Consider the following 25,919-nt stretch of genomic DNA (forward strand, 5'->3'; position numbering starts at 1 on the left):
GGGCGTTGCTCAGAGGCACGTTTCCTGCCTTTACATCCTCCCCCTACAACCCTGCTCACAGTTGTGCAAGAGTAAATCTTGGTCAGGTCCTCACCGAGAGACTGAAACTCTTGAGTACACGCTGGCTGGAGACTGAGGTGAGGCGGTGGTCTCGGTCTGGCCTGTGAGAGCTTCCCTTTCCTGAGACAGAGAGTGGCCCCCTTGACTGTTCTCAGGGCGTATTCCTGTTCTGGGTCAGCCGCTCACCAGGCAGGGATGCAGGACCCTGACCTCCGACCCGCTGGGCGGGTGAGAAGCAGCAGACAGGGCGAGAAGGAAGCCCAGAGTCCTTTTCTCACCTCCCTTTTTAGTGACATTTACTGGGCTTCCCTGGTGGCTCAGATGCTAAAGAAAATGCCTGCAGTGCAGGAGAGCCAGGTTCAATCACTGGGTGGGGAAGATCCCCTGGAGAAGGGAATGACAACCCACCTCAGCATTCTTGCCTGGAGAATCCCATGGACAGAGGAGCCTGGTGGGTTACAGTCCATGGGGTCACAAAGAGTCGGACACAACTGAGTGACTAACACTTTCACACTGGCACCCTGCCAAACGCACTTCCAAGACCTGCTTCTTCTAATCTTCCCAGTATCCTGGGGCAGAAGGGTGCTGTATTATCATTATTATTATCCCCACTTTCTGAGTGAGGAAACAGAGGCCTCAGCCTCTAGGGAGACGGTGAGTCTGAGGTGGCACCTCGATCCCCTCAGCTTCAGTCCCTTGCACCCAGGGACCCTTCCTCCTCCTCCTCCCCATCCCACCTACAGCCCAGGAGTCCTCTGAACCACCAGGAACCTGTCTTAAGTTGGGCCACGACCAAAGACCTAAGCTGCGTTTCCCGCACACACAGCGTTCCTGGAGGGGCTGGAGGGGCTGGAGGGGCAGACGGCAGCCTTGCCCTGTATAGCCTGCCAGGGTGGCATTGCCCACGCCTCCCTGTGTTTCTCCAGCTGGTCTCCTCCCCAGGAGCAGCAGTGGTTGTGAAACCCATGTCATGGAGCTTCCAAAGGTAAGACGAATGAAAAGCCTATTTTAATCAGAGCTCCAGCCATCCCAGCTTGTTTAACAGTTTCATAAGTATTTGTGAAATAACATCCTATGACTACCTAAAGGGCACTATTGTCTTCAACAAAAACACCTCTTTATAGACAATAAACATTCTTCTTAAAAACATAACCAAAAGGGGAAAAAAAAAACCCTTAACTGGATGTAAAATCATGTAAATCCACCACTGCTTCCACAGTCAGATGGGTGGAAAAAGGTAAAATGGCATTTTATAGAGTCCATGGGGAATTCAGAGAGTAAATTCAGAGACAAATTGATTTGTGTTCATTTTTTATGCTGCTAACGCTTAGTGCTCCAACAGCAGTTTCTGAATGTGCAAGTGTAGCCGGGGGACCTCAGAGCAGGCCCTTCCTCATAATCCGATCCCCCGGCTTAGAAAGCTCATGCTGGGCCTCTGCTTCTCATCACAAAAGGCTCCCCATGGAATCTCCCTTTCAAAACCCACTATACCAGAGTCCTTCGTAGAGGCACAGTATTAGGGGCCAGGGCTAGGAGAGATCTTAGCACAGGGTTCCCAACCCCAGGGTAACAGACCAGTACTGGTTGTGGCCTGTTAGGAACCGGGCTGAACGGCAGGAGGTGAGCCGAGGGCGAGCTAGTGAAGCTTCATCTGCAGTTACAGCCACTCCCTGCCGCTCACATTACTGCCTGAGCTCCGCCTCCTGTCAGATCAGTGGCCGCATTAGATTCTAGCAGTAAAGTGCACAATATATGTGATGTGCCTGAACCATCCCCAAATCACCCTCTGCCCCACCCTGCTCCTGATCAGTGGAAAAACAGCCTTCCATGAAACAGGTCCGGGCTGCCAAAAAGGATGGGACAGCCGCCTGAAGACACAGTCCTCATTCTCAGATGAGCCACAATATACTTGAGAACCAAAGCCACACTTTTGAAACAATATTCAGCCACCAGATATGACTCTTCCACTCTCAGTACGCGTTCAGAGAACCCAAGCAGAGAGGACAGGAGGGCTGAGAGCCCATGGCACTGGCGCCGGGCCACCTGGATCATCCCCTTCTCCTGCTCCCTAGCTGTGGGAGCGTGGGCAAGTCCTCCAGGTTTCCTGAGTCTCAAAATTCTCATTGCCCCTATCTTCAAGAAGTGACAGGATCACTAAATCAAGACATGCAATAATAGAAAATTAAGGAGTACTTCCTGTGTGCCAAGCACCATGGTAAATGATGTGTATTAGTATATATAAACTCATCTCAGAAACAACCCTATGACATAGATTCTATTATTATCCCATTTTACAGATGAGAAACTGAGGTACAGAGAGGTTAAGTACGTTGTAAAAGATCCCCTGGCGAGGATAAGGCAGAAGCAGGCACTCGAGCTCCGTGTTCTTAAACATTTGCTGAGCCTGCCTTTCAAAATATGAAAATGTTTTGAAAAACAAGCACAGTTCAAATCTATGGGGTGGCAATTAATTTTTCAAGATGTACAAAAGGCCAAAGTGCTCTAAAATGCACCTGGTCTCTTCTCCAGAAATCCGTCCCTCTGTTGAGAGGAATTACTCTAGCTATGAAAGTGTCAACAAAGCTGGGGCGATAGATATGGTTGGCTATTCAGTCCGCAGCCGTTTTCTTCCTTCTTTGCCAGACAAAAGCCAGGTATCAACCGCAGTGGGTCCAGTCTAGGCTAAGAAACACAATTGATGGTGACTCTTCTCCTCATTCACCAGGGACTGGTCATGTAACCCAGCTGTGACCAATGAGACATTAAGGGAAAAGGTTTCTGCAAAAGGGAAGAGCAGTGCTTAGAGCTGTGGCAGCTATTTAGTCACTAAGAGGAAGGGCCAAGAGAGCATGGAGATAGTGACCCAGAGCCCTGACACTGCTGAGTACATGGACCTGCCTTGTGGCTGCTTACCTCCAGATTTCCGGCTCTGAGACGCAACTCCATGCTTTTAGGATTTCACACACTATTAGTCATATTTTCTCTTACTTACATCTGTCTGCACCCAACCTGACAGAGCGTACTTTGTTGATGCTGAGGTTATAAAGTCATTCATTGACACCCATCTACTTGACACATACTGTGTGCAGGGCATTGCAAATGATCACAAATGGAAGCTAGCACTGATCCTGCCTGGGAAGTACTTGAAGACTGATACAGCTGTGGGATATACACACGAATTCTAATGCCAATAGAAAACAGTAGTCATCAGTGGGGTGCTTTAGAGGTTTAGAGAGATATTATCTCTACCTTGGAGGAGGGTTTTCAAAGGGGGAGAAATCAAGGAAGGCTGCATGGAGGAAGGGGCATTTGAATTGGGTCTGGAAAGGCACTGCATGTGCAATGGCAGAGAAGGAGGCCTCTAGACTATGGAGACTCTTGGCTTCAACTCTAATCAGACTGATGTGCAGCAAGCTTCAATCTTTTGCTCATGCTAGTAGGTCAAGAAGTCTAGGTAAAGAATCTCACTTCCTCTGGGGGAAGAATGGCGGGTAGAGGCTTGAAGAACCATGCTTGCCTTTCCAAAACTACCATCTGCCACGTGAGGGAGAAGCCTTGTACTATTTATAGAAACAAAGTCTGAAGACGAGAATACCGGTTTAGGTTTCTAATAATAATAGCCAGCACAGACTGAACACTCACCACGTGTCAGGTATGCTTTGCTAACTCATTTAATCCTTACAACTGCTGTCTATCATGGGCACTATTATTAGCATTGTTTAATGGATGAAGAAACTGAGACAGAGAGGGTCAGAAATGTGTCCAAGATCGCAGAGCTGTTGAGGGTCATAACTAGGCCATATTCACACTCTTAACTGCAGAGCCAAACGGCCAGCAAGGTGATAAACCTCTGAAGGGAAGGCCCCACCTGCCTGGGGTTCTTAGTAAACGCTGTCTGAGCAGACAGGTTGGACACAGAAGAGGAGACTCGATCTCCTGGCATGGGACCCCGGGGAACCCACTCAATCTGGAGCAGCCTGTGGCTCGGGCCCCACTGGCAAGCACTTTTAGGAGCCCTGTGTTCACCCAGAATAAAGATGACCTTTCCCAGCCCCTGTTGCAGCTGGGTATGGCCATGTGATTCAGTTCAGGTCAGTGAGATTCAGCAGATGTGTTATGTGGCAGCCCCTGGGAAACTTCCTCAAAAGACAGCTGGCGACCATCTGTCAACTTTTCTGTGGCTCAGCACATGTCCTGCTGGTTGGACTGTGGAAGGAGGCTGGCGGGGAGCAAACACCTTAGGTCCTGAGGTGACCTCAGGATAACAAGAGAGGAGCTGGGGTCTGCGAGGATGTCCCAGCAGAGGCACCCACCAAAGCTGGCCTGCCCATCCCAGAACTTCACATGGGTGAGAGAGAAATTCCCCTGTGGCTTAAACCACAGGTGTCTTGGGTCTCAAGGAACCATGGATTCAGGAACAAAGCCTTAGCTATTATCAAGAAGGGGTCTCAGAAGAGCAAGGGGATTTGGAAGGCACAGGTACCAAACCCAGAGAAAGGACCAGACTGGAAGGATCCCGTCCTTCACTGCAGGTCACAGTCCAGCCCCTTGGGGTGTGCAGGACTGCACCCCCAGTTAGCTATGCAGGAATGTCACTGTGGTCTCCTGTTCACATCTGTCCAGTGAGATATTGCATGCTACAGGTTGTAAAAGTCCACGTATAGGGTTATGGGTAACATTTTCAATAGTAACATAAACGTTTAATGACAATGGATGCAGCTAATCAATATATATCCCTGTATCACCCATCATCAATAAATGACCGACCAGAAAGAATAGCGAGGGGGCAGTTTGTGTTTCAACACATAATGAGGACTTCCCTGGTGGTCCAGTGGTTAAGAATCTGCCTGCCAATGCATGGGACACAGGTTTGATCCCTGGTCCGAGAAAATCCCACATGCCGTGTGGCCCACGCGCCACAGATCCTGAGCCCACACTCTGGAGCCCATGCTCCGCAACAAGAGAAGCCACTGCAACGAGAAGCTGGCACACCGCTTAGAGAGTAGCCCCCACTTGCTGCAGCTAGAGAAAGGCTGTGTGCAGCAACAAAGACCCAGCACAGCCATAAATACATAAAAATAAATAAACAACAAGCACACGCTCTGTGGCATGATGGCTAGACATCTTACAGATATTATTTCCTGACCTCGTTAACAAATGTACAAGGCTAGGGTTTATAATTTACCTGTTTAAAGATGAGGAAACAGGTTTAGAGAGGTTGGGTGACTTGCCCAAGGTCACACAGCTAGTTTGTAAAGTGGCTGAGCTCAGAGTCACACCCAAGACTGTCAGACTCCAAACCCCACCTCTTCTGAGCTGAGCATCATGGCACCTAGACACATAATACTGCTGCTTCGCTAGCAGCTTTACCCATCAGCCCTTAACCAACTTCGCGGTTTCAGGTATTGGGGAGGTAGAAAAAATAAGGCTGCAGAGGGCTGAGAGGATTCAAGCACGGGGAGAGGCATTGTCCCCCACTTTTCCCACAGTTTGATGGGAAAAGAATGATCCATCTACCTCTTGACCTCACCAGCCATATTCTTGGCTAATGATGGCAGGGACGTTGCTGCATCCTTTCTGGAATACCTTCTTATACTTAGAAACCAATTTCAAAAGAATTTATTACAAACCAGCAACTTTACTGTAAAAGGTCTTAGGCCAATAATTGCTTTCATTAAATAAAACCTATAAGATACATTTCTAATTTCACTGCAGAACCAAATGAAGGTCAAGAGAAAATCTGGTTTTTATACTAAACTGAATTAGAAGAAAACCACTTCCAGAAGTTCAGTAGGAGCAGTGAGAGCGCAGAATTAGACGTGCAAGTCTCAGAAAAGTTTTTGATCTGAGGTTTATCTCAAACTGGCATTGGCCAGGGGACATCCTACCAGCTGCCCCCTCTAATGATGCTCTTGCTTACCCTGAAGACCCCTCCCCAGCCTCCTTTTCCTTTCCCCACCAAAGACTGAGAGCCCAATGCTTCCTGTGTCAAGGTATTTGACCCCCTGACAGAATAATGAGGAGGAAAGGTCTTTTCCATTTTGAAGGAAAAAAACCAAATTAATGGAGAGAATTTCCTCAAATTTAAGTTTCTCTCACAAGTTTTTCTACACTCGCTAGCATTTACTAACACTTGTTCATGCAAATATCAAGTGAGAATCTGTCTGATTTAGCCCAGAATGATTGATTCCAGTATTTTAGGTTTAATGTGTTTCACAGGTTTTTGGTCTTTCTGGCAAAACGCCCATAAATTACAGCTTTGTGGATAGTGATGAAACATTTCCACTGCTGTGTCCCTCTAAGGAGAGGAAACAGGCCAAGGTTTTTGGGAGAAGGATGGATTTTAGTTCTTTTCCTCTATTATGTCAAGCTGTAGATTAAAGGCTGGCAACATTTCTGTAAAAGGCCAGACAGTAAACATTTAAGACTTTGAGGTCTGTATCCTCTCAACTGTAACTACTCAACTCTGCCATTGCAGCAGAAAAAAACAACCACAGACAAAGTAACTGAATGGGCATGGCTGTGTGCCAATAAAACTTTATTTGTAACAATCAGCAGAAGGGCCACATTTGGCTCACAGGCTCTTGTTTGCTGATTGCTGCTCTAGATAACAATAACATCAAACAGAATGTTGACTTTAACAATATAAGAGAAGACTAATCTAAAAAATGTCTTTATCTCCACTATGATTTCCTATAAAAGTCACCATCCTCTGAGGAGTACAAATATAAATAAGAATCCTTAATGGTGAAGTAACAGAGTCACATTTGAGCCATAAAGAAGAAAACTAGGTACTTTTGTATTTAGGTAACTAAATTATTTTCTAATCCCATGACTATGGATGTAAGAACAAAGAGTATGAAGAGGAAAGTCATTTAAAGCACTCATTTAAGGTTAATTTTTCATTTTCCACTGCCTGCCATCAAATAGGATGACATAACCTCAAATGACTATAAAAAATGGTTTTGCTTCTGTGATCAGAAAGCTCAGAACAGCAACTATGGAGTTAGTAATGGTTTCAGTATTATTGCAAGTCATAATGGAAATGATTTGCACGATGGGAGAGAGAAAAGGGGGAAAAAAGCTTAAGAACTGTTAATTAACTTTACTGTTTGGCCACAAATGCTAGGAGTATTGAAAAACAAGATTGCTGAAGAGCAAACATCAGGATTTAATGAACAATGGGATGTAATTGAAGTAACAGAGAATGACTTAATCGGGACAGTGGGTTGTTTAATTATGGGGATAATGGATCTTCTGAAAGGACAAACTAAACGGAAGAGAAGGAGCTGAGGCATGGGGGGCAAAGCCACTGTGTTGAAGGAAGCTTGTCAATGAGCAACTCTTGCTAGAGATAGTTAGAGCTGTATCAGAGACGAAATAGTTTATGAAACATGACTGTCCCCAACATGGTGACTGTTGTGGAGAAAGGGCTGGTGTGGGCTGGCAGAAACCTACAATAAATCATAGCAGCAGCATTAAGATTTCTGAAGGTAAGTATCTGTGCTTTTTCAAGATTTTCTAATAATCTTAAAGACTTTCTCATAGATATGAGAATGAGAGCAATAATATGTTTGTCAGAACAGCGTTTCCCAGGGCGCCAAGATGCTATCTCTTAGATACAGCCGACTGGCAGGCTCATTTCCTGGCTTTAAGAGTTCAAAAAACCATTTCTCGCTGAACTTTGATTGTAAGTCAAGCTCCTCTTGCTAATTCAGCATGCTTGCTACGAGTTATTGGGTTTTCTCATCTCCTCCTGAAAGTGAAGCAAATGTCCTTTCTCCCATGTGGTCCACTTTCCCGGAACTGAAATCCCCAACCTTCACTCACTCCTCAGAAGTTTCAGGCGATCTGCTCCAAAATCACTCTCTAGACACACACCGCCTTGAGGGAGGGCCCGAGAGGCTCCAGCCGCAACCTCAAACGTGCCTAAAGGAGGTAAAACCACAGAGCAGCAGGCTTTATTCCTCGTCTAGCTGTCAACTTGGAATGCCTGGATGTTCGAGTCATATGTGTGTGTGGTGGGGGGAGCGGTACGTGTGCTCCCCTGATTCTTCCATCCAGGAGCTTGAGAACGTTATGGCGGTCTGCCTCATTGAACACCAGTCTGCGGTCCCCTGGTAGAGGAGAGTGGGTTTCTTCTGGTCCTAGAGGAAGTGACTTTATGGGCCTTTGCTTACATCTAAGAAAGTCAGAGGAGTTTTCCTCCCAGGGCACGGCAAACAAAGAATTACTTCTTGGAGCCCATGTGTTACTATAATGATTTCACGTATAAGCAATTGGTAGGATGTCTTTAATTTTCTAGAAAACACTCCACACATCAGGAAGAACACATTCTAACCTTTAGAGGTGTCAAACCTAACTTCTGGGCTGTTGGATGAGGAGCCGTGTTTTTGAACATTTAGCCAAACAGGAGCTTGGGGCCCTCTTTTTAAATGTGCCCCTGACATGGCACCAACCTCTGTCATTTCAAACCATTCTGGTGGCTGCTCTTCATTTTTTTCCTCTGACTTTTCTTTCTTTGAAAAAATGTACACCACACAGACACACACACAATCGGGTTTGTTCACCACACCTTGGTTTTCAATTACATAAACCACCTCAGGCAAATTTAGAAAATCAAGACTTCAAACCTCTGGGTGTATGTTGAGGCCTGGGGAAGTGGGGGTAAAGCGAGAAAGAGGGGGCGGGAGGAGGAGAGAGGAAGGAAGAAAATGTAAAAGATGATGGTTAAGGCTGAGGGGACTTGCCTGAAAGGAAATAAAAACCCTTAAATTTTTTATATTGACCTTCTGCTAACACTTTGTCACACAAGCACAGACCGGATCAAGCCTCCCTGGAGCTCCTAGTATAACCATTCACCATGAAAGAGGTTTGGGGCAGGTCCAATAAAAGGTATTAAAAATCACGTTTAAAGTCAAGGGCCCTAGAAACAAGAGGCACGCCCCTTCCTCAGTCTCAATGCTATCTACAGGCAAATCCGTATTCAAAAAGAAAGATTTATGTGGATTTCTGAAAGCATAATTTTCCATCAACCTTTTCCCCAGGGGCTACAGAGGAAAAAAGAATCCAAGAGTCGACACAAATTTCAACATCAAGAAACATTTTGATGATGAGTTGAGTGTTAACAAATCAGAAACACATGGTCTTAATTGACTGTGAAATAAATAACGTTTCAAAATGAAAGGGGAAAAAGTGTTCAGATGTAAAGCATCAGAAAGGACTCGGGCCTTGAAAGTTGCTCCAGGCATTGAATCCTCCCCACTCCCAGTTCCATCTTCTCCTCTCCTCTCTTTCCTGCCAGGGGGTTCGTGTTTTCATGAAAGTGAGACCCTGCTGGCTTCCCCTGACCTAGATTCACTTGTAAATATTTCTCTTTGGGAACCTGTGGAGCTCCTGAAATGTTTCAAAGTAAAAGCATGAACATCTTCAGGGTTAGGACCCAGGCCCTGGGTCTGAAGACGAAACCCTGAATCAGTGAAAGGAGAGTCAATGGGCCCTGATGCAAGTTCATCCTTCATTCTCCCGACATACCAGTGGGGTTCTTCCTGCAGGATGCATGTCAGGATTACCTGGAGCATTTAAGACATCTATCTGTGCCCTGAGCTCCATCCCCAGAGAGTCCAATGTAGTTAGTCCCAAGGGAAGGCCCAGGTAAGGGTGTGTCTGGATCAGCATTTCTAACATGTGCCTGAGGAGATTTGAATTAAATTTAATAACTCTTTACAGGGCACTCATGTGTCCAGCAATGGTCTAAGTGCTTTGTTCATGTGGACAGTGTGTGTGTTAGTTGCTCAGTCTTGTCCAACTCTTTGAGACTCCATGGACTGTAGCCCTCCAGGCTCCTCTGTCCGTGGAATTCTCCAGGCAAGATACTGGAGAGGGTAGCCATTCCCTTGTCCAGGGGATCTTTCCCACCCAGGGATCGAACCCAGGTCTCCTGTATTACAGGCAGATTCTTTACCATCTGAGCCACCAGAGAAGCCCAAGAAGCCCAGAATATCAACCCTTAATCCTTGTGACACCCATGAGATAGGCAAGCACCATGATCACCACCCTCATTTTACATGTGAAGAGGTGGAGGTACAGAGAGGTTTCCAAATTTGCCAAAAGCCACACAGCTATCCAGAGGCAGAATTCAAATCACCTGGCTCTCGAGTCTACACTTAGTAACCACTCTTATCAGTAACTGCAGTAGCTACAGAAAGCTCTTGAGAAATGCCAAGTTCTCTGGTCACACCCACAGACCTACTGAATTAGAAACTCTGGGGTTTAATCAGCTCTCTAGGGGCCTCTGATGCATGCCAACATTGGAGAACCACTGCACCCTTCGGGTATAGATGGAGGTAAAGACAGAAGTCAGAACTGGTGACTCTCTGCCCAGCCTCCCACCTTATGGATGGAGTTGAGCATGTGTCTTCAGTGGAGGGTGAGCTCCATCTGGCAATGACCAAGAACTCTAAAAAGCTTACCGAGGGACTATTATCCCGCCAGAGGACACAACCAGAACATAGTCTATCCAATTAAGGATAGATTCTTCCAGGATGACACTGCAGTGCTCACCATCCAAGCGAAGCCACAGGAGACTCAGCCCTTTAACTGAGAAATACCAAAACCCCACTGTAATTTTTTCCCTCCTTCCCCACTCATGAGATTGTGAGCAGCTCAGAATCTCCACAAAGCCAAAGATCAAAGCCAAAACACAGCCATCTCTTTTCCAAGCCTCTATTAACAGAAAAGCACAGAAAAATCCAAAGTGATTTTGGAGATACTTGCCATGCTTGACTCTCTAAAATTCCTGACTGTGCAAAAAAAAAAAAAAAAAATCAGTCTCTTTTCCTTTAAGGAAGGGAAGAGGGTGGGTGGGTGGAGTGGGGATGGGAGAAAAGGAAGTTCTTAAATGGGTGAAACCCTCCAGCAGCCAGGCAATCATCTTACTGTCATGATTTACAGCATTCCTCTAAAAATATCTATGAGATCACAGAACATTAAGTGCATGACACCAAACATTTGTAACTAATCCATGAAAATAAAGTAAGGGCGTCAGGTTGCAGGGGGAACACAGTGGAATTTGTCTTGCGTTATCATTCTAAAATAAGACGGCCTCAATTTGGTTGAAATACATCTTCACACATTGTCTTCCAGGGCAGAGTTGTTTGAGAAATTCTGATTGCAATTCTAAATGCTGAATAGGGAGTACTTTGCATTTCCTTTGATGATGCTGAAGGCTATAAGCAATCCTGATATTAAAATCTTTGGAAATTGATGAGTACCTCAGGCATCATCATAATACTTTTCTCCCCAATCAGAGTAATTAAAATCTATTATGTGAACACGTGTTAATATTTTATCAACTACTGTTTTTAATTAACTAAAAGTCTGAGGCCTCTCACAGTAGTAATGATATCATTTCAAGTGACACTATCCCCCCACCCCCCACATACACTGTCTACCCCACCAGCTTCATCGCAAACTTACCACAGTACTGAATTCTGGAACCTGCCACAGCAGCCAGTCCTCATTAAGGGTGTACAGCGCTTTGCAAGTGATTACATCGACGGGGCCCTTGTTTATTTTCTGGTTCAGAGTTGTCACCAGCAAATAGAATGGCTCCCCAACAGTCTCCTTGGAAAAAGATGCAAAAGTAACAGTTTTTGCCAGAATCCACTATACTTTCCAAAGAATTAAAGTTTCAGTTTATGGCACCAGGACAAGAGACAGGAGGCAGTGTTTTCTAACAATCAACATGAAACTCTCAAGAAAATACATACTGCTCTACTTAGGACTGGGAGCAAATCTCAGGAAGCTGCCTCCTCTCCCTAGTAAACATGTGTTCACACACACAAACACACACTTTCCCTCACTGCATTTACAGTTGATAACAGCATGAAGTACACAGACCGATCACTCTTTTATGCCTAAGCTTCTCTACTTCAGCCTAACTCTCATCAGTTGGCCTAAGAACAGTTCGTAGAGGTTTCACCTTTGTTTACATTCCTATTTAACTGCCCCGTTGTTTTTTTTTTAAGCACACTGAAAATAAATGGCAGGATGATTAGCCTTGGTAACTAGAATAAACATAAGAACATTTTATAAATTTATCTAGGAGGAAATTTTGGTGTTAACAGCTTCTCATAAAGGAAGTGGCCTTTAGTTACACAATCTGCAGCCTCTTCTCCTGCCCAAGAGGAAGCCAGCCCCCAGTGGTTCCCAGACCCAGTCTTCACGGTCCCACCTGGGTACCTTTGCTAGTACAGACCACAGAGGCACCCCACCTCCTTCCTGGGCCAGATCTGATTCCATTACTCTAAGGATCTTCCTAAGCATTCTGATAACTTCCTCTTGCACTTTTTTTTTTTTCTGGATCAAAGGTGTCCGCCCTTGCTGTTATAGAAATGTTTCAAATCTGCAGCCAGTTTGTGCTTGAATGGACTCAGAGCAGCCCCAAAGCGGGAAGCTTGTGTGCTGTGCTCTCATGCAGCCTCCCAAGGCATGTAGCCCTGGGTTGACTATCATGTAGAAAATAAACGAAGTAAAGAAGCCATCCGTGATCAAAAGGATATCATTAAACTGAATTTGAGGGGGAGGAAAGAATTAGGGCCACAACCAGGAAGTCAGACTGCCTGGGTGATGATGAGCAGCCAACCACGTGACTAGGGCTTGAAGCCCCAGTTTACAAAGTCAAGCTTCACAGCCAATGCATCTGGCCTGGAAAGGAAGATTTCACCAAATCTCTCACCTGCTTTCCCTTGAACAGGTAAACCAAGACATCTCTGAGGTCTCTTGGGATCCCACCCCACCGGCCCGCATACCATCCTCTACACTGACGACAGGGGCACATCCCTCCGCCGTCCCTGGCTTCCTGTCTCTCCTGTGCCGCCCCACCCGCCCCTGGGCCCCGGAACCACTTCCCTCTCCCCTGCTGACATAGCCTCTAGTCGCTTCCTTACTGTAGGACAGGGCTGGAATGTTCAAAAAGTTCCCAGGTGGGGAGAACACTGGGACTAGAACACGACATTTCAATTCTCACAAGAAACTTCCTTTATTTAGAGGTTCACAACCACATGGCTCTCTTCTCTCTCCCTCCACCCCCTTAGGTAATGTCCTGACCGCAAACCTAGAACCTCACTTCTCTTTGCTCCTAGCCCACATCAGAGATGGGGATAAGCGCCCTTGGGAGGGGGCTGGAGGCTTCTGTAGAGGTTGGCGTTCGGGGGCCAGTGGGCTCCTCTGGGCTGTGCAGAGCGACAGCTCCAGACTCAGTGGCCCTGTAGTCAGAATTCTCCGGAAGACTGCAGCTAGACTCAGATAAGTAACATCTCATATGGCACTGTTACCCACACCTGTGGTTCGAAACCTGGAAAATCATCACCAGAATCCCTTGGGGCGGTTATAAAAATAACTCAGATGTCTGGATTCTACTTTAGATGTGGGATCTCTGGAAAAAAGGTCTGAGCGTTGGTAGTTTTAACACCTTCTGCAGATTCTGATGCATGGCCAGCGTAGGAAAACACGAGGCCATGAGGTTTCTTTGTCACCACTGAACACAAGTTCTAAGTTGTGTTAGAACCTACTCAGACCAGGATGCACACAGCTCCTGGGGAGCCGGCCTTCAGAGCTCCCTTTATGGAACTGACAGGGAATTAAGGTTGGCCCTTTCACCGTCCTTTCCTTCATGAGACCAGACTCTCTGACCATAGCTGAGCTTGAGGCTTTTGCACCTGTGGTCTCATTCACCATCCCACCCCTACCCCACCCCACCCCACCCTGAATCCTTTCCTAAGCCTGGAAGAAGGTAGCCTCCCCCTTGTGGAAGCAGTAAGCAGGGTGGCTAAGAGCTCTCTGGTGCTGCTACAGCGTTGTGGGATCTGTGCGCAGAAAAGTCTCGTCTTTTCTGTGCACCCCACCTCTCCGGAATGCAAAATAGTCATAAAGGTCCTCACCTCATGGGATTCAATGAGAAAAAGGAAGCAAAGCTCTTAGCATAGTGGCCAGAACGTTCAATAAATGGCAGTTATTATTATTACTTGACCCACACGGCCTTAGAGGCACAGAGGAGGAAGTTACCCGGAGGTCACAGAATTCATGGCACCCAGGCAGATGTTTGGGGTGGGATGGGGAGGTAGGGAGGGCAGGAGGACTAGGCCATCAGAGCCCTGTGCCCCTTGGGCACGTGGAGGGAGAAATCAGGCCCTTCACGCCAGAGGGAATTGTTCCCCTGAAAATGAAAGTATCACCCAAGTGGCTGAATGCCACTTCCTCCCCAGGGAGCACGCTGCCCCCTCCCTATCCCAAGTGCTCAAGACACCCGTGAATCAGCACTGTAAAATCCTGATGCAGAATCCTCTGCTCAGAAGGGCCATTTGGGCTCACAGCCCAGACTTCGGGGAGTCCTGACCTTTTTAATACCCAAGAGCAGTAAGGACGAGGCTCTGACTAGGCCTCCAGGGCTCAGAATAAGAATCGCGAGGTCCCAGAAAAAAGAACTGGAAAGGAGTTCAAAACAAATGGCCAGGCCCCTCCTTCAGTGGGAAGATGCCCAGATGGAAAGGGCCATGCCAGAGCCACAAGCGAGCTGGGGCTGAGATGAACGTCTAGCCAAGACTCCCAGGCCAGTGCTCCTTCTGCTTCCCTCTCCCACATTCTCAAAGGCAGGGCGATGGGATCACCTGCAGGAGCCTGGAAACCGGGCCAGCCAGACCTCGCCTTGAGTTTCTGAGTCAGTGGCACTAGTGAGTGGTGGGGCAGGGGGTGCCTTTTGAGACCAAGACCCAGGAACTAGGTGAGGCCCCTGCTACCTCTTTCAAAGCAGCTGTGGCTGAAGCTAGGGAGCCAAAAATATTCACCCCAGAAATAACCGCTCCACATCTCCCCAAAGCATATGATGATTTATACCAAGTAAACAGAAAAGAAGGCAGATTTCATTAATCTTAATAAATGGGTATTGCCTTGGGAGAGAAAAGGGTTGGTAAAGAAAAAAAAAATGTTGTGCCTCTACTTGTAAGATTGCATTAAACTCTAAGCATAGCCTATTTAAGGCACTGCTTTTGGGATCTAAACTTAAGTGGCACTGTTAAAACCTGTGGCATAGCAGTGTATCTTATTCAAACTTTAATTAGATTTCGGAACCAGCTACAAATACACAATTATGCAGTTTTGCTGGAATCTGGATGGCTGGTAAAATTAAAGAAGGATAAGAACCTTCTGCACCAGGGACCTCAGAGGGTTGAATGGAGACTGGGTTCAACAGAACACACTTCTTTTCCTATTAATATTTCATCATAATAATGGGCACAATTTATGGAGTGCTTACTCAGTGCCAAGCAAATGCATACATTTTTTCATTTGTGCTTCAGAACAGCCCTAAAACATTCTTCGATTCTACAGGTTATAAACCCAAGGCTCAGGCTGGTCAAAAAACTTGCTTGGGGCCTGTAGTAAGTGGTAGAGTCTAGATTCAGACTAGGCAGCAGGCTCCAGAGCACTCCCTCTTACCCATGGCATCTGTGAAAAGCTCACATAAGAATTTCAAGATTCGAATAGATTATAACCATATTCACGTAGTAACTCTCACAAAGTGAACTCAAGGGGCGGGGAGCTCTTTGGAGACTTGCTTTCACATGAGATGACCACTTGGGATTGAATGTCATTAGCTCACAGCGAGTGTAGTGGTAGGTAAACAGCAATTTTGCAGAGGCTTCAGAGGCTCTGAAAAGAGCGTTTTCATCAGTATTTGAAATATGGGGATTTCCCTGGCAGTCCAGTATTTAAGACTGCATTTCCAGTACAGGGGGCATGGGTTTGATCCCTGATTGGGGAATTAAGATCCAATATGCCACACAGCACAAGCATAAGAAAAAAAAAAGGAAGGAATGTTCTCTCCACTCAGTTAGTTCAATAGTCACTCAGTCATGTCTGACTCTTTGCGACCCCATGAATTGCAGCACGCCAGGCCTCCCTGTCCATCACCAACTCCCAGAGTTCAGTCAAACTCATGTCCATCGAGTCAGTGATGCCATCCAGCCATCTTTTCCAGCATGTGTTAATTAACCATGTGAAGATGGATGCAAAAGCCAATAGGTATAAAGTCTCAGTTACATAAGGTAAGTTCTAGAAATCCATTGTACCACATCGTGCCAATAGATAACACTTTTGAACACTTAAAAATCTGTGAGAAGGGTAGGCCTCACATTGATTGTATCTCTTAATACAATTTTTAAGAAGAGAGAAGTCTTACCTGAGGAAATTCTAAATGAATTACACTTGCACAGGTCAGTCAGAGCAAAAGCAAATTTTCTCTTTCCCTTCATGTGCCCCTGATAAGGACCAAGACTAAAAGAAGTTAAATACAGACACCATGGAGTACGCAGGACTTATCCTGGCAAAGACGTTAGCATCTGCTGAAAATAACTGCTTATCGTCTTCTGACACTGCCGAGGGATGCGACACTTACCCGCAGGAAACCAGAAAGGCAGACAGACATCCAGTTTGTGAGGAGTTTCTCTACCACGGACTCTGTGCGTCTTAGCATGAGTTTAGGCTGCATGTTACTGCACTGCTCCATCAAGTCCCTGGTCAGCACCTCCAGGATGCTGGTTAGGTAGACCAGCTTGGTTTGCAGGGCAATGGTTAAGAAGGAAGCAAACAGACACCTGCGTAAAAACAGAGCCTTGGTTACAAAGCCAAGACATGGAAGTGTCCATCAACAGATGAATGGATACAGAAGATGTGGTGCCTATATACAATGGAATAATATTCAGCCATAAAAAGAAGGAAATCCTGCCATTTGCAATAACATGGATGGATCTCGAGGGTGTCACGTGAAATGAAATAGAGAAAGAAAAATACTGTATGAGTTCACTTAAATATGGCATATTAAAAAAAAGACTCAAACTCAGAAAGAGAGATAAGATTGTGGTGATCATGATGTACACCTAAAAGCTCTACAGAGCTGTATGTCAATTATAATCTCAAGAAAAAAAAAAAGAAGATACACAGATGATGGAAAAAAAGCACATTAAAAAAAACCCAGAAAAAACCAGAGCCTTGGTTAATTAGGGTTAACCAGCATCTGTGGCTTGGTTGGTGTTGATAGCCATCTCCAAGGAAACATGAGGGGCCCTGCAATGGGGTGTTAACGGGATGCTTCCCTGTGGGTGCTTTTTTTAAACATCTAGGTTTCAACTGCCTTAGCCTTCAATCCATAAAAACCACATATCAATGTTAACTTCAGGTCATTTTATGTGTTTTCAGCTCTAAAACTTCAAACTAGAGCGGTAACAAGAAGTGAACGTCTTCCCTGAATTTTCAGAGTGTTTTAAAAATAGAAAACAGCACTTCTGCTTTTGAGACTCAGGATTCATGTTTCTGTCTTGGTGTTGGGGTTTTTTAGGGTGCTTTTTTTTGGGGGGGGGTCACATGTGTGTGTTTCTTCAAAATAGAACTTGTGTTAGGGCACTGTGATCTGAAATGGAGACACTAAGACTGCACGGCCACCCAAACACCCAACCTTTGGAGAGATGCGGGTTCTCAGACACCAAGTCGAGGCTGTCGTTTGGAAAGAAAATAAGAGGCGCAGGTTTTATTCTCTCTACTTAATCACTTTCAAAATATAAACAAATTGACAGGTACCTGTCCTTCACTGAAAAGTTCTTCTGCTTTTCAAGAGTGTGGATAACAGTAACAAGGAAACTTTTATTACAAATTAGGGCATCCAAAGCTGTGAGACTTTCATTCTTGTCACTGGCATCTCTGTTCTGAAAAAATATATAATATAATATAAATAAATAAACTAAAAGTTAGAAAGTGGATCCACAATGGGGTTTCAAGACAATGAATTATTAATATCAAATTTGTGATCCCCAAATGCCCACAATAACAATTCTAAATAATAATGGAGATGATGATGTGATGACAGCACTATGAAAGGCAGGCAGTCATGGGCTAAAAATGAAAACTTATAGACTTACATGCATATCTTCAGTGAAGATGTGGGTGAAGCCACCTGACTGAGAGGAAGGAGACACTTTTATTATTCATAACATCCAAGAGAAATGAAGAATGTTTTTTTTTGTTATAATACCTGAGTTCGTTTTAATCAAGTAGAGACACTATTTGCTAATCTGAAGAGCCCCTGGGCTTATGCTCACTGCATATTCTCTACATAATAAATAAATAATTATTCAGCTCTCAAGAAACACCAGTGACTTCTGAAGGCCTCCAAGAATAATTATCTTTGCATCAGTCCCATTTTTTGACAGATGAAGGCATTTAAAAGAATTGATTCCAAAGTTAAAGAAGTGGTGGTGAAAAGATTGTGCAAATGTACAGACCACTCCTCAAGCAATTTACCTTCTAAGGATAAATACTGAGTTGTATTTGGTCAGTGTATGCACGTCTTCGCTTAGAAGTATTTACTGTCTCAATACACAATGTTATTCAAGACTGAATGGAGAGGGGTGGCTACAAGTTAGAATCTGGAGTCAAACGACTTGGGTTCCAGTTCTGGTTTTATCACCTGCTGGTCACGTGACTTTGGACAAGTCATTTAACTTGTCTGAACCTGACTTTCTTTATCTGCAAAACGGAAACAATAATGACTCCCACCTCGTGGGTTAGGTGTGAAAATAAAATAAACGAGTGCACAGTAAGGTTTTCACATCAGCTGTCATTATTGGTTTTTTTTTTTTTAATCACTAACAGCAAACTAAACCACAATGCCATTGCCCTGCTGGTTTCTAAAAATATTTTAAAGTCTTATGCTCTGTAGCCCCTGAATATAAACTTTGAAATTTGAGTTTCCATCAATGTATCATAAATCATATTGGAATTAAATGATTAAAATTTAAAAAGCATGACGTGTAACACTGAGTCAATGGGATGAAAATATAAATTTAAACATTCTGTTATTTTTAAATGTTTTGGTAATCATTGAAACCATAAGTTATTTAAAGTAAATTTCTTCTGTAGAGAATTTTTGCCTTATATTTTCAAATTTGTTAGCCCAAGCAGAAGATCTCAGACTATTTTGGTTATACTCTCCACTAGTAATAAGCAGAAAAATCAGACCCCAGGTTTGCATTTTCTAGTTCCTAGTATTTTTCTGCTGAACCAACCTTATGTCAATAGGCAATTTAAACAGATTAATTCTTGACGTCAAATAGGGAAATACTGCTCTGGCTCCCTGGGTTCAAAGGCTCCTTCCTTCTTTCATTCAAATTCCTCTCCTCCAAGTGGTTAGATGCTCTGCTTACCCTTATGTCTTCTATTTTCAGCAAAACAAAGTTGCCAATAAAATTTAAAGCCAGGCTTTTACATCCAAAAAAACTGAACTAGCAGGGCAAAAAACTACGAGTTGGTAATGCCTTGGTCTCTGAGAAGGTACCATTTCCTCCGGGTTTTGCCTGTTGTTATTGAGTAGGTATTCATCACTCAAGTTCTCTCCCCACTTCCCAGCTTCAGGCCTAGAGGATGTGGTCCAGATTTATCAGTGAAGGATCTATTCATCACCGGGACTTCTAAGTCTAGAATGCATTTCATCTGGTGTTGTCATAGAATACCTCCCCCTGTTCTCACATCTTTTCTTAATTATTATCAATTCAATTTTAACTCAGGTCTTCACAACGGGGTTCTAACAAATGTATGCTGGCTTTTCCTGTGTCTTCCCAGGTTGAGATGCTACACAACCCGGAGTTCGATCATTTTGCCTTCTTGCAAATGTCTCTCTTTTAAGATAATACAGCATTGTGTCTGGGATTTTTTTTTTTTAAACACTCACAACACTGTTCTTTTACATTCCTCAACTCAATCTTGCTCTTGATTACTGAATTTAGAAGACAGGAAGACTTTTTTTTGCAGGCCACAGATCACTCTCTCCAGCACTCAAGGGCAATCCTGAACTATAAAAGCCCACACAATACTCCTGTAGATGGTAGAAATCTCTTAGTTTACTGCTATTAAATTCTTAATGGGGATCTCAGATAGCTGGGAAATAGGACTCATGGCGCAACCTTTGCTGAGGCCAGGCACAGTCATCCTGACTCAGGGAATTCAACTCCCCTCCCCAGGCGGTGTTCTGCTGTGGAAATGGAGGAGTGCCAAATGGTAATATCTCGGTGCCTGATATTCTTGGAGGATAACTTAAAAAAAATATACAAGTGCAAAAAGTTAAGGTCTTATTTCTAGCCTCCTTGATTTACTACACTAAGGCTTGGACCAAAAATAAATAAGTAAAAAAAAAAAAAAAATATATATATATATATATGGTAGGTGTTTTATAGAGGTACCCAACCTCCAGACACAGCATCACATATCATAGTGTCTGCTTCTAGAATGATTGAGAAACTGAAAATTGCTTACTGCCCATGTCTGGGTTTCTGAACGCTAGGCTTCTGGCCAAATGAAGCTGAGAAGTTGCTGGTAAAGTAATATAGGCCCAATCTCTCTTTTGGCCTGGAGAGATTTCTGGCTTTGCTTAGGAATCTAGGTTTAAATCTGATAATTGGTGTTGATGTGTTCCAGAGGCTGAGCCTCAATGTGGTCCCAGTTCTGGACGAGCGAAGGGCAATATGGAAGAACTGGGGTATCAGGATGTGCAGGCGATGGTAGGGGGATGAGCGTACGTTGCCAAAGACTTAGGAGGGTGAATGAGGAAGGCTATGCGAGTGGGTGAGAAGATGGAGGTGTGAGAATGCGAGGCCAAAAACCCAAAGGCTTAAGTAGACTATTCCTCGGAGTCCTAGAACAAATCAATTAATCATCTCATGCAGCTATTTCTGCTAAATGAGGGTGACACCGACGGATCAGCTGGAGAATAACTGCTGAAGAGAACCGTAAAACTCTACACTGCTAAAAATGGCTGCTATTAACTCAAATCCTACGCATGTCTAGGTTCCTCCCTCTCAGCCAATAGCACTTTCCACTTCCAATTGCGAAGTAATGGCGAATAATCTAGTGGCTGCAATGGAAGTCATGCAGATAAACACAACAAATTGGCCAGCCCACAGTTTATTGATTTTTAAACAAACTAGCTCACTTCCCAAGCTACAAATTCAGTTCTAAACTGGTAGTAAAATAAAGCAAAAATCATCACTCTGAACTCGTGTCCCTCCTAGGTTTTGTTACTGGACAAAGAGTAATTGCCAGTGACCCATCACTGTTTTCTACCCTCATCAATCCAATTAATAGTTCTCCTCCTCCCCGCTCTGCTCAGATTTAAGCCATTATTCTGTACCAAGCACATTATCTGCAGCTGCCTTGGAAGCAAACACCAGTTTTTTGACAACAGCAACAAGCACCTTCATTATTATTCAAGTCTCAACCTTAGGAAGATGATCAATGCTTTTTTACCTCGGGGAAGAAAGTTCTCAGAGCAAAATGTTTGTAGTCAAGGAAGGGAACAGTTCCAAAACTATCAACCACATCCAATTTATCCATCTGCAGCTCAGCAAAGCCTGCAAAACAGAATCCCAAGAGCAATATTTTAACTCAACCAACAACAGATAAGATCTTCTGCTGTTTTGTCTAACACAGAATATGACCTTGCTTTTCATTAAAGAAGAAACAATAGATAATTACTTGGTTGGCTGCGAAGAAACTGAAATAAAATACAAAGCCAGGCCTAGACCCTGCTGTTCAGTTGTCTTCGATCATACAAATGGTTCTCATTAACGTGGCTGGTTCCATTTAAGGGTAAAAAAAAAAAAAGACAATAAAAAAGCCTTGTTTTTCTACAAATACAACTTTGGAGCCTACCATCACGTATCTCTTTCCGGAGCTCGCTCTCAAGGAGCTCCAATTGTTGGCTCTGTTTGCGGCTCAGCTCCTTCGATTTGTGCCTGGTCACCCCCACGGCCACTGCAGAGATAGAGATCCAGCAAGAGATTGACGGGTTAAAACACAGAAAGGGAAAAACAGAACCAACTTTTACAGTCCTTGTAACAGAGGGAAAGACAGAAAGACTAGCATGGAAGAGGCAGAATCTCTCAGAAGAAAAATTCCCAGTGAGGGGTCACATTAGAGAGGAAGATGCTCACATGTAACAGAAAAATTAAAAAAAAAAAAAACTACTCATCTTCAAAGTAAAAACTAAATCAAATAACCTTCGCTTGTAACCAAAGATTCCAGCTGGCTGAAAAGTAATGAAACAAGCCAAGTCTCCCTACAGCCACAGGCCACTTATATTGTTCTGTTCTGTTTTAATGTTTCTAAACATCCCTGGAGAAATAAAGTTGAACCTTAAATGCAGAAAAAACCCCACAGATCCACAGTGAGCTGTGTGAGCCAAACTTGCATAGATCAAATGCAGTGACAGGGTGAGTGGTCCACAGAGAAGCCCCCTATCTGGATATTGCTCCTTTCTCCACTTCATTCTGCTTCTAACCTACGCTGTAGAGGCAGCACACTGAACAAGCTTGGCACTGGTTCATGTCCCCGCTCTGCTGTTAACTAGCTGTGTGACCCCAGGTAAGTTCCTCAGCATCTCTGTGCCTGGCTGCCTCATGTTAAAGTGCCTGCCTCCTTATGATATTGACAGGGTTCCAATAAGTAACTCACAGGAAGCATTTGGAGCTTCTTTTTAAAAAATAACAACTGTCCTGACTATTGTCAACTGTCCTGATTATTCTAGAAATTTTTTCTTCCCTTAATAGAAATTTCATGATAAAAGGATCATGTTACCAGTAGATGTGAATGGTGCCGGAGGAAATAAAATTCAATACAGTAAGCCACCTGCGTGCCATCATGTTCCATTCCGATAGTGGGTTTGTAAGTGCACGTTGTTCGTAAGTCCAACGAAGTTAGCCTAGGTACCCGACTAACACAGTACTGTACTGTAATAGGTTTATAATATTTTCAACAAAAATAACATGTACATAAAAAACCAAAATTAAAAAAAAAAAAATTTTCAGCAGTACGGTACAACAACCGTTATTCAGGGGCTGACATGCATATTCACATCTTTGAAAGTTCACAACTTGAAGGTTCGTATGTAGGGACTTACTATACAGCTCTGCGCTGGACTCCTTCATAGTCAACAGTCTTAATCATAACATGCATCATGCATCTTCCAGAAACGGTGGAGCAGGCAGTGATTCTCAAGTTGACTTGACTGTGGAACCCTTTTCCCAGGAGCATCACTTGGGACCGCTGGTCCGCAGACCACCCTATAGGCAGCACCAGCTCACTGCCTGCAAAGGGAGCTAGCTGGCCACTTCCCTGCAGTCATGGCTTTTTCCTGGCTGAAATCTCCAGGGGAAGCCACAGTAGGGGTGTTTCGCAGGTGGCAGCCCTAGGCCAGGGGTGTTTCGTGTTTTCACTCACGATATATGATTGATGGACTGAAGGGTACACTTGCTGGAGCTGCTAATGACACATGGTGAGAAGGGGAGGAGAATTTTAAAGGGCTTTCCAGGCACCAATGAAATCAGGAGCCACATGTCAAATGGAGCCCTCTTCACCTTAGAGAGCATCAATGGCCTCTACCAACAGAGTGAAGGGAGAGGAAGGAAGAGTCACAGGGAGCCCAGGAAGAGATCAGACCTTCCTAGGGGGTCACAAAGTTTACTGACTCCATGATGAGACTGTTCTATCTAGAGCTGCCTGACAGCAGTGGATTTCTCAAAATTGAGCTCAGCTTTCAGAATTTACAAGTAATCTTCTTATTCAAAGCCAGCACCAGCCAAGACCTTATTAAAATATCAGGCCCAATTCTGGATTCTAGATGCATACTAGTGGTGGCCAACTTGGGAGAGCTTAACAAATACCTGACATGAGCATCAACAAACAGTACAAGGTCTCTACAGAATGAATTCATTCCATTAGGCTAGTTAACAATACATATAAACCTTTTCCTCACCGGACCGGGAATTCCCCAAGAGAAAGGCCCAGGACTGGACTCACCATCCCAAGGTCCAGAGTCTTGCACAGTTATCAGCAACATAACAGGTGCTCAATAAACCTCAGGTAAACACATGCATGAATGGATGGATGAGTGAGTGAAACAGTGAGTACAGGGAAGGACGCGATGAGCAACTATTAACAGAAAACCATCAGAAAGGCGATGCCTGTACTAAGACAGGAAATTGAAAGGGCTCCATAGCTCTGGAGAAGCCTTTTTTTTTTTTTTTTTCCAGGAGGACAAGAGGAAACAGACTTAAAGTGAAAAGCAGCTCAGAAACACGGGTCAAAACCTGAATGGCTACAGGGACCAGGCCCTCAGATGAGTTAGATGGCCTGTGTGGAGCAGTAAGGGAGTGGTGGAAAAGTGGAAGTCACTCAGTCATGCCTGACTCTTTGCAACTCCATGGGTTGTAGCCCACCAGGCTCCTCTGTCCACGGAGATTCTCCAGGCAAGAATACTAGAGTGGGTCGCCATTCCCTTCTCCAGGGGATCGTTCTGACCCAGGGATTGAACCTGGGTCTCCTGCATTTCAGGTGGATTTTTTACCATCTGAGCCACCAGGGAAGGGAGTGGTTAAGTCTATGGCAAAAGCGTGGTGAACACAAGCCCTCCCTCCAGGCAGAGCCACTCCCCAGCTGTAGCAAACCCATGCTATGGAAACATCAGGATCCAACGATCCAGATCTTTACAATTTTCAAGTGATTTTAAAGAATGTGAAGCATCTCATTTTAAAATGTTGTCAGTGACTTCAAAGTTTTAAAAATGCTCCTTGAGCCAAACAAGACAACTTGGTGGGCTGGCGTTCATCCAGTGAGCAACCACCATGGGATCGCTGTACCTGGATGAGCCAGGGAACATTTTAATAGACGTTACAGATCACAATTCCAAGATACAGTTCTGCCAGAAAGGAAGGGCTGGGGTCAGGGGTGTGGGTGTTACTAGGGTGAGAAGGCAGGATGAGATGATCAAGTCCCGGGAGCCCCATATCCCAGAGAAATTCCGAGGAAATCATGTAAATGGGACATCTGTCATCATAATTCACAAGTTTAGTGAAGCAGAGTGGATTATATTTCTCAAACACCAAGGTATCATCTTTGTAATTCAGCCTTTTATTAATGAAGCATCCTAAAAAAAATATTTAGGAAGCCCTCGGTGTGAAACTATTAGTCCTTTCCCGAAGTTTTGATTTGGGTTTTCATCCACTGATACTCAACTGAAGCAAACGCCCCTGAAAGCATGAAAGTCTTCCTGCCTGCCGAGAGGCCCCTGGAAATAATTTCTCTGACAAAATTAAACAGGGCACTTACCAAAAATGACAAACACTAGCAAGATGGGAAGCCCAATCAGAAAATACCAGGGGGAAAGAACTGATTCCCGTTCGACAGAGAGCTTCAGGTTTCCCAGTTTGACCTAATAGCACAAAGAGTGTCATTAGACCCAGTCGAGGCGAGGAACACATTTTTCCCCCAACATGGTTTTCTCCAAGATACAAAAAGAGGTGGCAAGCTAGGTAGGATAGCTGATAAGTTAGCTGTGTGCACGCACGCTAAGTCGCTTCAGTCGTGTACAACTCTGTGCTACCCTATGAACGGCAACCCACCAGGTTCCTCTGTCCGTGGGATTCTCCAGGCAAGAATACTGGAGTGAGTTGCCATGCCCTCCTCCAGGGGATCTTCCCGACCCAGGGATCGAACCCACGTCTCTTATGTCTCCTGCATTGGCAGGCGAGTTCTCTACCAGTAGTGCCACCTGGGACCACCAGGGAAGTCCCCAAAAGTCGTCTTTAGAGTCAGCCCGTTGCTGCTCACCTTCAGAAACCTTGCAACACTGTCCCCTACCTTCCACTTCACTCTTCTGTATCAGTTACCACCATCTGACACATCTTCCATTTATTTTCTATACTGCATGCCTCATTAGCTAAGCTCCATAAAGGCGGACTTTTTTTTTTTTTTAGGGGGAA

General features: G+C 44.6%; 1 protein-coding gene across 1 annotated transcript in view; it reads right to left on the minus strand.

The window, feature by feature from the left end:
• The window catches only part of PLXNC1 (plexin C1), a gene marked incomplete at its 5' end in the record, with an annotated part of 153,455 nt that overhangs the window by 28,761 nt on the left and 98,775 nt on the right, over positions 1–25,919 (minus strand). The window contains 7 exons of the mRNA XM_010839711.1: positions 11,539–11,685; positions 16,514–16,712; positions 17,692–17,816; positions 18,030–18,068; positions 21,409–21,512; positions 21,814–21,915; positions 25,267–25,369. Coding sequence (XP_010838013.1) covers positions 11,539–11,685; positions 16,514–16,712; positions 17,692–17,816; positions 18,030–18,068; positions 21,409–21,512; positions 21,814–21,915; positions 25,267–25,369 — 819 coding nt within the window. The remainder of the gene's footprint in view (positions 1–11,538; positions 11,686–16,513; positions 16,713–17,691; positions 17,817–18,029; positions 18,069–21,408; positions 21,513–21,813; positions 21,916–25,266; positions 25,370–25,919) is intronic.

This window comes from Bison bison, unplaced genomic scaffold (assembly GCF_000754665.1).
Source record: "Bison bison bison isolate TAMUID 2011002044 unplaced genomic scaffold, Bison_UMD1.0 scf7180017864133, whole genome shotgun sequence".
Taxonomy (NCBI): domain Eukaryota; kingdom Metazoa; phylum Chordata; class Mammalia; order Artiodactyla; family Bovidae; genus Bison; species Bison bison.